At 33.6% G+C, this 19,210-nt stretch overlaps 1 protein-coding gene across 3 annotated transcripts in view; it reads right to left on the bottom strand.

The window, feature by feature from the left end:
* Positions 1 to 2,496: 2,496 nt before the first annotated feature.
* Positions 2,497 to 19,210, bottom strand: part of LOC139134578 (major facilitator superfamily domain-containing protein 4A-like) — a 92,864-nt gene continuing 76,150 nt past the window's right edge. The window contains exons 3-12 of one of the 3 annotated variants that reach the window (XM_070701482.1): positions 17,756 to 18,001; positions 13,916 to 14,024; positions 13,229 to 13,362; positions 11,968 to 12,141; positions 11,287 to 11,434; positions 9,139 to 9,209; positions 8,672 to 8,789; positions 6,320 to 6,407; positions 3,423 to 4,726; positions 2,497 to 2,717 (exon numbers count right to left, since the gene is read on the bottom strand). In XM_070701482.1, the coding sequence (XP_070557583.1) occupies positions 6,337 to 6,407; positions 8,672 to 8,789; positions 9,139 to 9,209; positions 11,287 to 11,434; positions 11,968 to 12,141; positions 13,229 to 13,362; positions 13,916 to 14,024; positions 17,756 to 18,001 (1,071 nt within the window). In that variant the 3' untranslated portion in view covers positions 2,497 to 2,717; positions 3,423 to 4,726; positions 6,320 to 6,336. Of the gene's footprint in view, positions 2,718 to 3,422; positions 4,727 to 6,319; positions 6,408 to 6,633; positions 6,707 to 8,671; positions 8,790 to 9,138; positions 9,210 to 11,286; positions 11,435 to 11,967; positions 12,142 to 13,228; positions 13,363 to 13,915; positions 14,025 to 17,755; positions 18,002 to 19,210 lie in introns of those variants that run through there. The other 2 variants (XM_070701480.1, XM_070701483.1) reach the window with 2 other exon arrangements.

The following is a 19,210-nucleotide window of genomic DNA, read 5'->3' as shown; positions in this document are numbered from 1 at the left end:
AAAAGAAGAAACAATATCATAGAAAGGATTTTAAACCTGTGAAAGTAAAAGTGGAGTGCACAGATAAAACATTTGCATTGTGATTTTGAATCGTAAAACAACTCTGTGGAGTCATAATAATGTTGCTGAGTTCAATTCACTTGTCAAACCACTTCTAAAATTACTTCTAATATTTGATGAATACTTTGCATTTACAAGTAAAAGGCATTTCCCTGCCATTTCATAAATGTGAGCAGAAGTTATTGTGAAATGCAGTTGGAGTGCCCAGCTTGATAAAACACCTAGTCATCGTTTTATGGAATCCAGTATATTGCTATTTCAGTTTGACAGCACCATTTGAACTCTAAATTCAGATTCAGACATACTGTAATCATCAATTAGCCATTTGAACCTTGTCACTTTGTGTTGACTTGACAAAAGCTGCTCTGTGATATGTTTATACACAGAAACCTATTAAAACTGAACATCAATGAATTGGAAGGTGTTCAAGTAATACAGTGTAGTTTATGGAAGTCACATCTTAAGTCAGGTGATTTACAGGCTTCAAGTGTGAATCTTGTTCAGTGCAGACAGGTTTCAATTTACAAACATATTATACTACCAGGCCTTAATGAAGAACACATTCTTTACCTGAAAACGTATTTGTTTGATTCAGAGATGCTATTCCCAACCATCAAACTACAGTAAATCTGTATTCCCAGTGCACTTCTAAAGTATATCTTTAATTGTATTGTTTAACACTTTACAGATAAGTACCTGAAGTCATAAGTTTCAATGATACGCTAAAAATGGCCACTTCTAAGTTCTAGCACATATTTTAACCAAGCTACTGACCTAAGTAACATGTTCATACAAACACGGCTGCAACACTTTATTCTTATTCCGTGACATACATTAAAAGTACACATATATATTTCTCTATAAACTATGTACACATTCTTAAAGGCACGTCACAGCATTGTTACAAATAAGCAATAAAATCAACAACAACTACTAATATAATACCATAGTCTATACATGTACTGACAAAATATACACATACAGTATCATCATTGTCCTATACAGAATAAAACCATCTTTAAAATATTCCTTTGATTCTGTTTATACAGGGTATTACTAAAACACTCATTTTCAAAGTGGCATGCAATGCCAAAAATGAATAGCAATTCCTAAAACACAGACTAGACAACAATACAAATAACATTTATTTTGCAATTGAAATGATTGACAAAAGATGAAAATAAGACTTCTATACACCTGTCAGTTATTGGAGATGATTAATGATGGATTGTTAGAATAACTATCAAATTACACTGTGATAACTTTTTGTAAATATTGATGACCTTTCAACTGATAAGGGCATTGCCAATTGTAAATTCATGGAGAATTGCAAGCAAATCAGAAAATAAGTAAATGTTTAATACATGTAATATGACTGAGCAATTGTTTGCAATTTATTGATAGCATTTGAAAATTTCTTAACATCAGCATGCACATAAATCTGGATCATTATTTCCATTTTGGAACAAATAATTTAAATGAAAAACTACATTAAAACAATATATGGATTTTAAGATATATATTGCCTAATCTAACCTGAAAATCTTGCGCAGTGATCCAACATTGCCTTAAGGTAAAGGGCGACGAATTCGGACGCGCACAGGCTTTAGAACGTTTCTGCGCAGATTTAACTCCAGCTTGCCGCAAATGGGTTATTTTGTAGTGCATGTATTTAACATCACCTGTCATTGTTGAAATTGCGCTTTTACCTAATTTTTTGACCCAGTGTCTTAGAAATACATGTGACCTATTACCTTGTCATATTTTGACCCCCTAGGAAGCTGGTTTTTATTCAATATGAGCGAAAAATTAACATTTCTCTCCATTTATATGGCGCAAATTACCCATTCACCTGGAGATATTGTAAAAAGTAGCGTGGTGACACCCTTTTATTAAAAGTGTAAACTAAATGGTATTATGTCAGGAGTTTATTCGCCAAGTTTGGTCAAAATGACACCATTCAAAGCGACAGGAAGAAAGTTCGAAAATTATGTAGTGATATAATTTCGATATCGTCATTTTGTAATCGATACTTATGTTAAAATTTCTTCACAAACATCATGAAAACTATACATTCGATAGATATGAATCTTAAGTCTTGGTATTTATTAAAATTAACTCATTTGCTAAGCGTTTTATAATTGCTTTCTTTAGTTTAAGTGAATTATATCATTTTTATTTATTTCTATCGACGCCATTTTAACGTCCGTTTCCATGGAAACAAGCGCGGTGACCCCCATTTTTTATTTCATTTTTGCACTTGCACAACTTCCAAGAATATTTGTGCAAAGTTTCAAGAAAATGACACCACAACTTAATTTTGACGTAATTCGTAGTACTTCACCTTAAAGAAAGTGAATTAAAAAGTACTTGGAGGGTACTTTTAATATTGTTTAAATAATTTCATGAACAATACTTGAGGATCTTAAAGCTATATTAAGTATGAAGGCAAAAGAAATGGTATGTTACTTGACATTATGAGATGTTATATGGACCTGACATTATGAGATGTTATATGGACCTGACATTATGAGATGTTAAATATGGACTTGACATTAAGAGGTGTTACATATGGACCTGACATTATGAGATGTTACATATGGACCTGACATTGTGAGATGTTATATGGACTTGACATTACGAGATGTTATATGGACCTGACACTATAAGATGTTATATGGACCTGACACTATGAGATGTTATACGGACCTGACACTATGAGATGTTATATGGACCTGACATTATGAGATGTTATATGGACCTGACATTATGAGATGTTATATGGACCTGACATTATGAGATGTTATATGGACCTGACATTATGAGATGTTATATGGACCTGACATTATAAGATGGTTATATGGACCTGACACTATGAGATGTTATACGGACCTGACACTATGAGATGTTATACGGACCTGACACTATGAGATGTTATATGGACCTGACACTATGAGATGTTATATGGACCTGACATTATAAGATGTTATATGGACCTGACATAATGAGATGGTTATATGGACTTGACATTATGTGATGTTATATGGACTTGACATTATGAGATGTTATATGGACCTGACATTATGAGATGTTATATGGACCTGACACTATGAGATGTTATATGGACCTGCCATTATAAGATGTTATATGGACCTGACATAATGAGATGGTTATATGGACTTGACATTATGAGATGTTATATGGACTTGACATTATGAGATGTTATATGGACCTGACATTATAAGATGTTATATGGACCTGACATTATGAGATGTTATATGGACCTGACATTATGCGATGTTATAAGGACTTGACATTATGCGATGTTATATGGACCTGACATTATGAGTTGGTATATGGACCTGACATAATGAGATGGTTATATGGACTTGACATTACGTGATGTTATATGGACTTGATATTATGAGATGTCAGTGATGAAGTTGAGATGTTAGCTGGTATATAAGCAACATATTACTCCATCTATAGCAAGTCAGTCTTGTTTTCTCATATGTACACTGTTGCTTACATACTGCCAAAGAATCTAGAGGTATGTGTGATCAGTATAAACTCTGACAGATGCCAGTCTAAAAGTTGATTTTTTTCGGTTAAAATGTAACAACCTGAATTAAGAACACAAATAACCTTACCAACTAACAATATTTCTTTAAAAATGGATTTTCAATTTAAAACTCTGAATGGATGTACATCTCTGATTGATATTTCTGTTTTTATGAAGTGATTGACAAAACATAATTCTTCATACTTATACCGAGAGACAGAAAACAATAATAATTCTTCAAATCAGCTGATCATTTTGTTAAACTTTGATAAAGATCAAATTGTGATTTATCTTCTTACAACATGTAAACTTAAGCTCTGCTTAATCTTTTCTAAATAATTTTTATAAGCAATGAAAACTAAACTGTAAAAGGAAGTCATTTTCAATTTATTGTACTTGATTAAACTGATTTCTACTCATGACTTTCATTGCATTGATTACTGAGTCTTTCGTTTCTGACATCACATTTTTGGTGATTAAACTTTTACAATCATGTCTGCCTTGCAAGGCATGATCTGAAGGAACGCTTCCATGCAATTCTTGGCTTTCATTTCTACTTTGGTGTCACTGAAAAATGATGCAAACTAGATTTAAAACTTCTATTTTTTAAGAAAACATTTGCTAATATTTATGATATTATAACTGATATATTTAAGTCATTACAATTTAAAAGATCAATTTCAAATTGATCAAATATACTACATATAACATTGTCTTTAAGATACTTTCTGGAGCTTTGAGAAATTTCCGCTTATTCAAGCTTACATCTGAAACTACGGAAATTCTGAAAGCAACTCTAATATGACACTAAAATCTTTGTTTGGAAGTCAACATAGAATTCCATTTGATAAAAAGTAAGTAAATAATAAATAAATTAATAAATACACATGGCTAAAACATTGGAAACCTTTGAGGCATAGGTCAGATTATGATCAGATTATTGTGGGGTGTTGGTAGAGTCAGGACTTTTTTGTTCAGCTATCGGTACAAGTTTGACTTCTTCACCAAGTTTGGAGTAATAGCTGACCTCCCCACCAGCTAGTAGACTTTCCCGTGATGCAAAGCAGCAAGCACGGCACCAAGCCAAGTTTCTCAGTGGTACAGCTGTAAAGTTACATGAAATAAGGAGAGAAATTTATTAATAATATTTAAAATGTCTGACAAATCTTGAAGGAGAGAAGATTTGCATTGAATTCATTCAGCAATCTGCATCACTCTGAATAATTGGTAATCTGAAGGATACAAAGTGTCACTCTGTAAACCAACCTGGCATTTAAGAACAAGTTTCTTTTTTTCAATTAGATCATGAAAATCACAGTATGTACATAAACCATAGCAGTATAGAGCCAAGCTAGCCATAAGACTTCCCAATAGAGAGAGGTTGTTAATGAAGAACCAAAGACTGAAGGTTACTTACTCTGGCTGTCGTCAGTATTGCCCAACCCTTAATATAACTCTTGATCAACAATTTTCTGAACTATTTTTCTTCAATATGAAGTAAAGCAAGCGACCGAGCGGCCGATAAAGCTCCACAGTGTTACGTAGAGAATAACTGTATGGAAGTGTTTGATAGCTCACTTCAGGATAGCCTGACCAAATATGGCCAAAATAATTTGAACATATCATATTCAGATCATCCTTAAGAACATGTCTACCAAATATCAAAGCTATCAGACAAGTAGTTTTTAAGAAAAAAATTGACCAAAAAAGGCAAAAAATTGCTCCAAAAATACAAATTTGCATATTTCTGCACAATTTGAAAAACTCTGAAAAGATGATCCCTAGGTACCTGTATACCAAATATTAAAAGCTGTTGGGCCAATCGATAAGGAGAAGATTTTTGCCCCAAAATAGCAAAATTAGCCTCATAATTTGAATAAATCTGACTAAGGGCATCCCTTGCGACCTGTACTCCAAATATTAAAGGAATCAAACTGACCATTTTGAAGAAGAGGCTTGGAATGTAAAAAGTTGCCGGATGCCAGGGGACAGACGATGCCACACGTCCCCCCTATTAGATAAAGCTCTGTGTCACTGAAAGTGGAGCTAATGATCTGTTTGTATAGGCTTTGATTCATTGATATGAGTTGCCTGGTACTGATATGCGATATACTTTGACCAGTAAAATAAAAAATACAAGGACATACTTGATAGAAAATTAAGTTTTTAAAAATTGGCTAATCAAATTTGATACATACAACATCTATTAGCAGAGACCACTTTGTAAAAATTGTCAAACTGAGTGTCTGTTATTTATCATACTACTTTAAAGACTTTAGATAAAATTGACCTGTATCTCCATAAAATACAGAACTATCTACATGTATTTGATTCTGATGTGGTCTCAAAATGTAACACTGACCAAATGACTTTGGCACTATTAGATATCAATATTCACTGAATCTATTGCTGTATATTTACTATTTAAGATTGTAAGATAGTTCACTTTTTGCTGGTATCCACATGATAAAACACTAAATAAATAAATAAATTACATAAATAAACAAACAAACAAACAAACAGACACAAACAAACAAATAATTAAAACCAAATGTGGGAAAATTGTCTCTACTCTACTACTGGTAATTAGGTTCTCAGATTTCTTGGATTGAAGGCAAATGGAACCATTGGAAACTTTTCATCAAGCAAGATTCTCTGTCATACTGCCCTCATTGTTGGCTTTATAAAAAGACTTACTTTATGGACACAATATTTCATGATTTATTCTTGATGGCCAGCATGACTTCTTGACTGAGTAATGAAGTATTCTCTGTACACCTAGCTTCTGGAGATAATTGATATGATTGGTTGGTTGACATCCTCAAAGTCTCTTACATGAATTTTACTTTGAATCACATTCTATCATCTACATCATCTACTTATAATCAGCCTACTCTGAAGCAACCCATTATCCATCCCAGTTATAGCATAAAGCAAGCATTCACCAAGATTCCCATACATCTTCCAAGAACTTCTGACATGAATACGACACATGCTTTGCTGCTTCTTACCGAAGCCTTCTTACATTGTATCTTCCAAGTGGACCAATTTTTCAAGAAAACATTGTCTGTAGCAGGGACTTTTCTGCTTTTGAAAGTTGTGTATTAAAATATAAAAATGTAGATGGTATGAGCAACACAGCATTGAGTGGTTTTGGACACTTCTCATATTTATATATCTTACAAAAAATGGAACCAAGAAAATAGAATAAAATAGACAGATCAATTTCAAAGACAAAGAAAGGATGTATTTCAAAACTTATTCCAGCTGCCATGATTGAAAATTAGGAAGCCACTACAGAAAACTTGCTTTGATAAGAAGGTTAAGCCAAGTTCCACATTTTGAAACATGCATCTAACATTCCAATGGTTCACCTCCACCATCTACAACCTAGATTACAATCACCCCAAAGTATACAAAACCTAGACATTTAAAAGTAGCATGTTTTGGTTCAATTATGTGTGTTATGTTGGATATTGTTAAAGTAACAACAGCCATGTGAGAATTGTAATTCCATAATGGCATCAATAAATTGGTACATGCTGTTGGTTCATTATTCTACAGCAGAATGTCATGATGAGAGTGAGCTGAGAAAAGAAAGGTTATGCAGTAGATACAAGCAGAACGGCAAAGGATACTTCCTCAAAGCCAATGTCTGCAAAGACAGAGTCCAATGTGCTGAAACATGTAACATCTCAACAAAATTCAAGCTGCGTAATCACCGATATTAGGATACAACATGCAGAAAGACAAATTCATGAAACTCTGTGACTGTATAATTCTAAAACATGTTACTATAAATATTCATTTATCACAAAATTCTTTTAATTGTGTCATTAACTTCAGATTTACTTCATCACATGTGAGTATTATTCACTGGGCCATATCCAACCTGTCACCTTGTACTCTGACATTGACATTTTGCACTTTAGAAATTTGTTTACTGGAAAGAGAAGGGTGTAGATCTTCACGTATGAATTTCATTTTCAAACAGTCCATGACTTAGGTACACACTGATACAATTGACTTTGAATGATTGATGACGTCATTAATTCATGTCAATGATTTTAGTTCAACAGACATCACAATGTAACACCTTTCATTTGAATGAAATCAACTCTGCACTTTGTAAAAGTACTTAGCCATGAAGAGAAACTAAAAACACGTGCCAGTCAATGCATGCTGATATTAATTAAGAATCTGCTCAGATTGTTATGAAATTATTTCACAGAGGAACTTTTTCATGGTCACCCTTTTTTTGAATCCATTTCAAAATAGAATGCTATCTTTCTTGGGTACTTAAGTGTTTTCAATATTGTCATTTGTTCTGAACTAAAACATTTGTTATCAATATTACTTTTTTATGAAAGGAACTGGAAATTAAGGCAAGGAGCTTTCGCTCAATGTAGGTAAATGCAATTTCACCTTGGCCTTAGTTTATTCAGTAACTTTTTAAAGAATCAGTTTTTGAAGTGCATGACCACATAATCTAAAACATCACAAAGTGGTGCACAATGTAATATTTGAGGTGTCATATGGTTCAAAATGGCTCACCAGAATCATAAACCACATTTCTGTCTTCAACACGATTGTCTAGCTTTGATAATTTTCAATTCAGTGTACTTCCATCATACCACACATAATGTGTTCATCAGTGACTAAGACTTCATGACAGATTACACATCCATCTTTGTACACTATCTCTTCAAGATACAGTACATTAAATACCTGTCTGCTAAAATGACTTTGCAATTCATGTCTTCAAGAAACAATTTTTTACAGACTAGCTTTGACAACTTTTTCTGTCTCTTAAATTTACCACAACAGCTACACTTCATATGGCTGGAAATATTGGCTAGCTACCAGTGCTACAAATTTCAACATTTTTTAAGTATCGGTATATAATTTAAATGATTTCTACTTTCATCGAATGCCTACCTGTGACAATTTGGCCTGATTAGTACAGCAAAGTGTGTGTTGCATAACAACTGTTGATTAATGGATTCATATTGAAATGACTTGGAATCATAATTAATCACGGTGACTTACTCTGTTGTTTTCCTGTAGTCCTTCCAAGCAGACATATTGCCAGGTAAACAAAGACTGAGACAAAGCAGGCGACATTTCCAAATACCAGGAAACTCACTGGACCAACATGTACAAATATCTGCAAAAATAACCAAAAGGAAGGCCTGTCACAACAAATTAATGAAATATCATCTGTATACTCTATTTACGAATGCTACATCAACAGATGTTTCTAGTATTTTAATGAAATCAGATGGATAATTTAATACCAATCAGCTGAGTCAATGTCAGTCTTGCATCATATCACATTGGATTTATGGATTTATGTTACCCTGACTGTACTGCTGCAGCAGCTATGAAGCATTTGCTATGAAAGCACACTCAGATTCTGATGACTCAGGCAAAGTATTTGAGACCCTGTTATGAATGTACTGAGAAAACAAATACAGAGATGAACTCAGAAGGATGAAAATTGTCTGATTACATACTCTGCCAACTACAACAGGAAATATCATTTCACCAGTTGCTGCACCAACTACAATGGCACTGGTTACTGACCCTGAAACAAAGAAACAAGTCAAAATGATATAAATTGGATACACACAGATTCCTACTTGGTTATTACAAATCATTCACTCATTTATACACAGCGCCCTCTATCATTTGCCTATCCATCGTCAAAAGGTTCGTAATATCATAGACAGAACTTTCTCGACTGTCCATAACGAAAAATCTAAGCTTCTATTTAGGTAGTAAACACCTTGTGTCGACAGAGAATTCTCAGAAACTGTATGGTGAGTTTTCCTGTTAATAACATGTACTTATTGTAAAATTTGTAGTAAAATTTGTAATATGGGGTAGATAACAACTATGATGAGTTAAATGCTGTGATCTGATCAAGGTAAACTCTCCCCATCCCAACCACTGAATTGTTAATCAACTGAAAACTCTTACCATATGTCACTAATACAGGAATGGAAAGTTCTTACTTTGTATATTAGCTGTTGCTATTTATGATACATGCATTGCCATTTTGCTAATAAGAACCCATATTTTAACATGTTAAAATATGAATCATATTTTCAATGTAAGGGGAACTAATTACAGCAAGGCATACACGTTTGCATGTTCATACATGTATACATAAAAATACTGACAGAACAGACGTGACTCTCTAACACATCATTTATATTTATGGTCAAAATTTTGTATTTTGCTTTCACGCACAAGTTCAATAGGCACCATTAAGTTTCATGAAGGACTGAGGTTATTTTCACCATACAAAAAACACCCATTTTACACCCTCCCATCTATGTTTTACTTCTACTGTTGTACTCAACTTCCATGTAAAGGTCCTTTAAATTGTGAAAACCTGTGTTCTCATATTAATCTAAATTGCTTGCCCTGAAAGTCTGACACCCCTCCTGTGGAGTGGAATGGCCCAAACTGCAGAATAATATCAACAAGTGATATGGAAGCCATCACTCCATAACTTTCTATGATTATGTCCAGGAGCAAGGTTGACTTCTATTAATTTCAATGCTAATTTTGGAACGTTCCTAGGAAAAAAGTCATCAATGAAATATGCATACAGATAAACAGGTTATTACATGAAGTTTTCTTCGATATCTCATTGTATTCTCATGATTTGTCTGCATTTTGACTTGTTGCTGCGCAGCTCATCAAATAATGGACTCAACACTTATATATGACATGACATTGATAAAACTTTGTGTAAATAACCCCTATATATTTCAGATGTATCCATGATTATCAACTTTTTAAGCTCAAGCTAAATATGCATTTTTTATCTATTTGGTTTACATGCTAGATTATATTTTTGCTATATTCTGTTCAAACCCAAATCAGGATGAAAATTATCATGCCAACTCATCTACTTTAGAAACACTCCTCAAACAGCAAAGGTTGGAGAGAGTCTTTAAATTATGATTTTCATTACATCGATCCTTCCTGCATTATTCAACATTTATCTGATTAATATGGAACTTCAGTCGTGAAAATATAATCCATTATTTCTCAATGTGTCTTGAACCCAATCAGCTCAATGATAGATGATCTGCATATGCCATGACAATTCATCTGATTAGATTTGCCTAACAGCTGTCACTCTGTTCACATGTACATTCACATATACTGAACGTTTCATATCATTGTGCAAATACACAATTATGGCTCTATGAAATTATTGTTGGTGAAAGGTTTCAGCCACCAAATCTTTCTATCTTTGCTTGTCTTAATCTAGCAACACAATGAGATAATTTTATTGCAGCTACAATCTAAGGTACTGCCACACCACTGAATCATAGAAATACTTTTAACAGGGTCCATACACTCAAAGTCATGAAATATAAGGCCAAAGCTTTATCAGCGATTTTTAACTACCTTTTTTAGGTCTGAAATACCATTTTCCAGATATCATTTTTACAATATATAATTTTAATATATCAGTTTACATATCATTTCTAGGATATCATGACTGATCATCTTGTCATTTTCGAAAATTACCGTGGATTGTCAATTTTCCAGGACTCTCGAGGACTCAAATTTCATTTTCAAAGACTTTGCAAGAGCATATGGATCCTGTGCTAAGACACCTACTAATGCCATGGGTTTACCTGTAACATCAATGAACTGTTCCGTTAGTGCCAGTACTGTAGGATATACACTACTCAAAAATAAACCAAATGTAGCTGAACCAACATACATGGCTATATGATTGTGACGTAAGATTAATTCAACGCCATATGAAGCAAAACATCCTACCTGAAAGTAAAGAAGAAAATATAAGTATGGAAGCTTGGGAAGGAACAAGGTGTACACCCTAGATGTGCAGGTATATCAGTGTCATTTTGGCAATATTGATAACATGCACATTTGATTGTATTGGAAACTCAATTTGAATATATCTGCCCACTGCCTCATAAAGTAACTAGAAAGCCAGGAATTTCATGTCAATATGAGTCAAACATTGACAAGCTATGGTACTTTTACTGGTCCTCATCACACTTCCTGTAGACATTATATTCTGTATTTTACATAGTGACTGCAGTAATCAAATTATGTTGAGAATTTGACACTACCTGAAAGTTCCAATATCATTGGACAAAGTTGCTTTCTTTGACATTATTTTGTTAATACGAATTGTTTGGTAATCTGAAAACATATTATTGTTTGACAAAACTGCTTCAACCCAGTATAGAGGAGTGAAGTACAATCAGATTTAATACAACACTGACCCTCCTGATCCATATGAGGATGTAACTTTGCAATGTAATTTATCTATATCTGGTACTTACTATGTTGATAAATAACATAAATGACGGTGAAAGTTTGGTAGATATCGGTATAGAGAGTAGTCGTCCAAGGGCAAAACTACCCCAATAGACTGATGTCAGATAAGCACCTTCAGTTGATGATAAATCAATGACACTTTTCACTGAATACGTATACACATAGCCTCCATATGCAGCCTGCAAAACAATACATGGTCAGACTTCAGTGAATGGTAAATTAAAAACTTCAAACATCAACACAGACAGCAGTTTGTACAAGACAGAGAGAAGAATTAAACCTTGATGACTTCACAGATTAGCCACACATACAATGTCATGTAGATTTGACCTAATTTTTAACCTTTACAATGACTCAATAGCTAACATTTATAATGGTTAACTTTCTCTACGAATACCAGTATAGAACTGTAAAACTGCCCACACTACTTTTCTGTTATTTCATCAAAATTCATCCTGCTTTAGGTTTGCTTCAGACAATAACGTATCATTAGTACAGTAATCGTTGTGGCATGCTTCTTAATCATGTTCACTGCTTGGTGTCTTATCATAATCATTTGACTTAACAACCCCCCTTTTCAATCTTTAATCTCCATTCAGTTTTAATGACATTTTGATACCCAGTCTGGTTTCTTTTCTGCACTACCAGTTGTTTGATTTTACCTGATACTGATCATTTATGTCAGTGAATAAAATACTCCCCTGGAATGCCAACTTTTATATGTCTATTGATTTAATCTCTTTTAGCTGTTACCTTTCATATATTTTCCAGTATTTTTCATTCTGTTTTTAATATAGAGTTTCTTGTTCTACTCTAGAATTCATTTATCAGTTCTCAGTGATTTCTAGTTCATACTAGCATACTGCTATACTTGTATAATGCCAAGTGTCAACAACTGAACATCAGTCCAGACAAGATTCTATGTATGAGTAGGTATATATTGTAGATGAAGCACTTTGCTGGCAAGACCATTTCTTTCTACCTGCTTTCTGAAATGACATTTAAGAAAATATTCTCAACTGTTGCAGCCTTTGTCCCATTAGAAATTTTGTTGGCTATTTCCTGCAGTCTGATAATAATTACTTGACCCACAAGAGATGTTGTACAAGATTTGTCAACAAGAACATCTACATTATGGTGCTGAGTATTTGACTGTGCAAGATTTCTCATCTGTCCACTTGTTTTACAAGCAATACGATTCAGAACCAGACGACACACAATTATATTGCAAATAAAATTTTTAAACTTGCTCTGTTAAAGTCTTACCTGTAAACCATCATATATAAATAACATTAACGCAGATAGAGATGTTAAAGCAATAATTTTACTTGAAGAAGATCCACAACATCTTCTTTCTTCATGTTTCATGGTGTTTGTTTTTATTTCAGTGGCTTCTGTCACTGCATTGTAATGAAAAAACAAAAACATAGACAAAAAATAAGTAAATAAATTAATTAATAAATTAATAATTGATTCAAATGTAAATAATGTTGATACCATTTTGACTGAAGATGTATCATCTTAAGTTTGACAACAACTCATGTTTGTGTTAATGTTACAGCTATCATATTATGCATTAAGAACAGGTTGTGATCACGTAACCTTACAGGAGCACTGAAAATTTAACTGTCAAGTACAATTCTTCACATCTTCTCTCCTCTATGTCATTTACATGTAAATAGCTTTTCTACTTTAAATCCAAATCTTAAAATTTGCAGGAAAAACACCTTTCTTGAATAAATCCAATGGACATGATTGTTTGTGCATCATGTAAACTATTAACATACCGTTTTGAAATGTATTATTGCTTTCTGGATTCATATACTATGACTGCAGCATTATTCAGGTTTTACAGGACGTAAGACAAGAGTAACATGTATCTCTTCATATTTTACATATTCAATAACTGCTTTTCTCCTGTTTTTCTCCTGATAAAATGAGCATTTTTCTTACCTTTATCTATATCTTGATATTTGTCTTTTTCTTTTTTCTGTCCATCCATAGAATCACTAAAACATCTTTTCCGTATCATCAATGCCAATACCATGCATATAATGGGAATCTGTTGATAATTTGTAAAATACACAACTGAAATTATTAATGAACATAATCAACAATCATTATGTCTTTAAACAACAAGTCATCGTTGATGACACAGTCCCCACTTGTTAATGGGTACTTGTAGAGAGGATAGAGTCCTCTTCATTAGGTCTGTGATAAAAATACTTTTGAATAAATTCGCTTGATACATGTCTGAGTTGTAGTTCAGGACATGAAAAAATCGTAATAAAATGGCCACACGGTGGCCATATTGGATCGTATCACAAAACAAATAAATGTGCATATGTATGACATAGGTCAATGTCCATGTAGCAAATTTGATTAAAATTGGTTGAGATATGCCTGAGTTGTGGCTTGCACATGAAAAAATCATAACAAAAAAGGCCGCACAGCAGCCATATTGGATCGTATCACAAAACAATTAATGTGCATATGTATGACATTGGTCAATCTCCTTGTACCAACTTTGAATAAATTCGCTTGATACATGTCTGAGTTATGGTTCTGGACATGAAAAAATGTAATAAAATGGCCACACGGCGGCCATATTGGATCGTATCACAAAACAAATCAATGTGCATGTGCATGACATAGGTCAATGTCCTTGTACCAAGTTTGAATAAAATTGGTTGAGTTATGCCTGAGTTATGGCTCTATACATGAAAAAATCGTAAAAAAATGGCCGCACAGCGGCCATATTGGATTGTATCACAAAACAAATATATGTGTATAGCTATGACATTGGTCAATGTCCTTGTACCAACTTTGAATAAAATCTGTTGAAACATGCCTGAGTAATGGCTCTGTACATGAAAAATTGTAACAAAATGGCCGCACGGCAGCCATATTGGATTGTATTACAAAACAAATTGACGTGCATATCTATGACATTGATCAATGTCCTTGTACCAACTTCGAATAAAATCAGTTGAAACATGCCTGAGTTATGGCTCTGTACATGAAAAAATCGTAATAAAATGGCCGCCTGGCAGCCATATTGGATCGTATCACAAAACAAATCGACGTGCATCTGTATGACATATGAAGTAATCCTTGTACCAAGTTTGAATGAAATCGCTCCTGGCATCTCTGAGATATCTGCGTGAACGGACGGACGGACGCACGGACGGACGCACGCACACACGCACGGACATGACCAAACCTATAAGTTCCCCCGGACGGTGTCCGTGGGGACTAATGACCGTTAAATATGTACTTTTTTATATAATCTACAATATTTATTCAGCAACCGTCATCTGAAAAATTCACATTATTTTGGCCAGAAAGAAATGCAACTTAATACAAGAACACTTTACCAAGTTGAAATTGTCATGAATTGTGGCAATGCTGAGAAATGTAAATACAACACTTTGAAGTCTAAAATGGTACAATCAACCATGATACTGGTTTTGCATTACATTTATTTTTGCAATTTGAAAATGTAGATTTTGATTTCACAGGGTGTAGGCTGTTTTATTATAGCATGAGGAAATATGAGCATCACTAGAAAATCTGGGAGTAAGAATGTTGGTTTACAGGTTTACAGGTTTGTTGGTTTACAACTAATGAGAAAATGATCTTGAATAGATACACCATCATAAATATACAGAAACAAACTGAATACAAAACAAATAGAGGAAGATATATTTAGGACACCTGATATCAAAGATCACAAGGCAATCTGGGTGTATGATGTAGTATCTATATAATAGAGGAAGATATATTTAGGACACCTGATATCAAAGATCACAAGGCAATCTGGGTGTAGTCTCTTTGACTATTGTTGCATTCATTGTAACTTTCTGAAGCTGTCATTTTAATCAAAGTAAGACTTTAGATACCTTGTGCTAAAAGAATACATTAAAGACATGGTATGAAGGAAAGATCAGTGTAAAGTTTATAAATATATGTTAATGCTTTACACAAACTTGACGTTTCTTGTCATTTTTACGGTTTGAGGTAAATACAGATTATTCATCAATGTTGTACTAATTCAAATTCAGGGTATTCAGTTTTGATTTTTGGTCAACATATAGTGAGTCATCTATAGATATGAAAATGAACTCATCGATGTCAACATATAGTGAGTCATATATAGATATGCAAATGAACTCATTATGGATGTCAACATATAGTGAGTCATATATAGATATGCAAATGAACTCATTATGGATGTCAACATAATATTGCGAGTGATATATAGATATGCAAATGAACTCATTATGGATGTCAACATATAGTGAGTCATATAGATATGCAAATGAACTCATTATGGATGTCAACATAATATTGCGAGTGATATATAGATATGCAAATGAACTCATTATGGATGTCAACATATAGTGAGTCATATATAGATATGCAAATGAACTCATTATGGATGTCAACATATAGTGAGTCATATATAGATATGCAAATGAACTCACACTCATCAAAATTTGAGCAACATTAAATCTAAGAATACACATAATGTACCTTAGACGTTCATTCAAATGCAGTTCATTTGCAGTTTTGATATATAGCCTATCAGTAATTAAATAATTTCATTAAAATCAAAAGAGCTTATAGTTGGGAAGTAATGCTCATCAAATGTACAATATAACTAGCACTAAGTTTGATCAATTAATTGTGGGGGTTTGGTCAAAATCAGTGAATTTAATATTGATGCATAGCCTATTTACTGACATTCATTAAATATGCTAATGAGCTAATGATCAGAATGTCATACTCATTAAACCTACAAAATAGCTAGACTGAAGTATGATTAATATGAATAGCATAAGTCTGGTCAAAATCAGAGCTAAGTATTAATATATAGCCTAATTACATAATATAATTAAATACGGAAATGAACTTAAATATGTCGTGCACATCAAACTGACAAAATTACTAGACCTAAGTGTGATCAATGTACTGAAGCAGAGGTCTGGTCAAAATCAGTGCACTCAGGATTGATATAAAGCCTCATTACAGCAATCCATTAAATATGCAAATTAGCTAATAATTAGAATGTCATGCTCATCAAACTTACAACAAAATTAGAGCTGAATATGATTGATATAGAGAAGATATATAGTAAAATTACAGAAATTCATAAAATAAGCAAATGAGCTAAAAGGATGCTAAAGTAAGACTATAGTTTGGGTACTTCACAGTTACATCAAATTCAATTGAGTAATTCTTGAGCTATAGCCTAGTGCACAAATTCATAATTATGCAACTGACCATTAATTATCTAAACCACAGCAACTTCAATCTAATCAGATCTAGATCTTCCCATGTTAATGCTATGTACGAAATTGCATGAAATTTTGACCAATGGTTTGTAAGTTATGACTGGAAAAAATCTGTCTCGAGACGGACAGACGGACAGACAGGCAGACTCACAGACACATGGACTGACATTGTGGTGACTCTGGACACCATTTGGGCCTCTAGCCCACAGTGCAGCCTCCACAGTGTTCAAAAATGCCCTTTTCAACTCTACTGGTTGAGCTATTCAACTTATCTGAATGGTACCTCTACAAACTTTCAATGCAAACAATTAATTCAGCTGCAGATCTCTAGCATTTCCAGATGATGGTGAAATCAACACTGAAGATTTGTAGGAAAAATACATGATTATCCCTACAATTCAATAGCTAAGTTTTGAGCGTGCTCGGCTGAATTTCTGTGTCAACTTTCAAGCACACACACTGCTGAGCATAAGGTATTTCAACATTTTTAAGTTACCTGAATGAAAGCCATGATCCAGAAAGCAAATCGCACCCTTGTCCTTTCTTGGGCTTCTTCCAGTGTCTCCATGGTAACAGGTTTCTCTGTGGCACTTGGCTCTGTAATTGCTCTAATGATGACATCATTGCCAGAAGTGTTTGTCACATTTGGATGTATAAGTGGTGTACAATCTTCATTCAGCAGAAAAGGTTCAGCAATAATTGGACTGATGAAGGCACCAATACCATAACAAAAATGAAGAGCCTGCAATCAAGTCATCTAAATTAGTCTATTTGTCCACTACTAGTAGACCTGTACCCCAAAACATCTTGTAGACAAACATATGGATACTTCCATGCTATGTTTATAAAACATGGTGTGTTTCAGGTATTCTGGTTAAATATTAACTAGCTTCTGTCTTCCAATTGGCTCAATAGTTTCTGAGAAAAAAATGATGACTAAAAATGATAAAAATTGCCCAAAATCTACCATGTATGATATTATAGCTACCAAAATGATAAAAATTGCCTAAAATCTATCATATTAACATTTCAACATAATGTTTACATATCAAAATAACAGTACCCTAAGGACCATGAAAACCTTGTTTCAAAAAACCGGACGCACCGGCCATGACAGCTTTTGCCCACACAGATCTAGACGTGGCTATAGATGTGACTATCAGAGCAAAGAGTCACAACTGGCCAAGTCTATTAATATTCATAAGTTTACTTAACCTCTCTTCTATCACAATTATAACACCCGACAAGTCAAAGGTTAATGGCATTTACATTAGATTGGTAACCCTCCATACCTTTTCGCTGACAATATTTCTAAGTAATTTTGACATCATTTTTAATTATTAAGGAAACAGACTATACTTTACCTAGCAAATTAAATTGCAGTTTGAACCCACGCTACAAGCAAAGAGGTAAACAATATGTCAGGAATAGTTATGACGATCAAGTTTAGCGATACTGAAACTGGGTCGGATAGCAATGGTACAGTGAAAAATCAAAACTTGCCCTTTTTATTCACTCTTTCACTGACATTGTGATTTTTTTTCTACCCATACTGTGAATAGAAAATACCGTCAATGACGCTGTACCTTCTCTAATGTGTGGCCAGGTCAGGTAATTGGTTGTTGGCATGAAGTTGTTGGTAAATAGTTGATGGTGTAGGGGCATGAGGTGGGATATGGACCCAAAGAACCCAAAAGATGATTAAATACATCAATCAAAAAAATTCTAAGCTACAGTATAAACTGCCTAAAGATAGTTCAATGTGGAAAAAAAGTTAAATAATTCAGAAATAAGAATTAACAGTCCAAAATAGTAATGACGCACTTCCCTACTGACCTGAGTGCATGTGATATACACAACCTGGCATCTGTAAATTAAATGTATACCAAGTGATCATTTTAAGTCACTTTTAACTGTTTTTAATGGATTTTCCAAAGAGTCCTGTGGAAAT

The sequence above is a fragment of the Ptychodera flava genome, chromosome 6 (assembly GCF_041260155.1).
Source record: "Ptychodera flava strain L36383 chromosome 6, AS_Pfla_20210202, whole genome shotgun sequence".
NCBI classification, from domain to species: domain Eukaryota; kingdom Metazoa; phylum Hemichordata; class Enteropneusta; family Ptychoderidae; genus Ptychodera; species Ptychodera flava.
The sequence above is the reverse complement of the archived record's forward strand: the minus strand, read 5'-3'. Positions and strand labels throughout refer to the sequence as shown.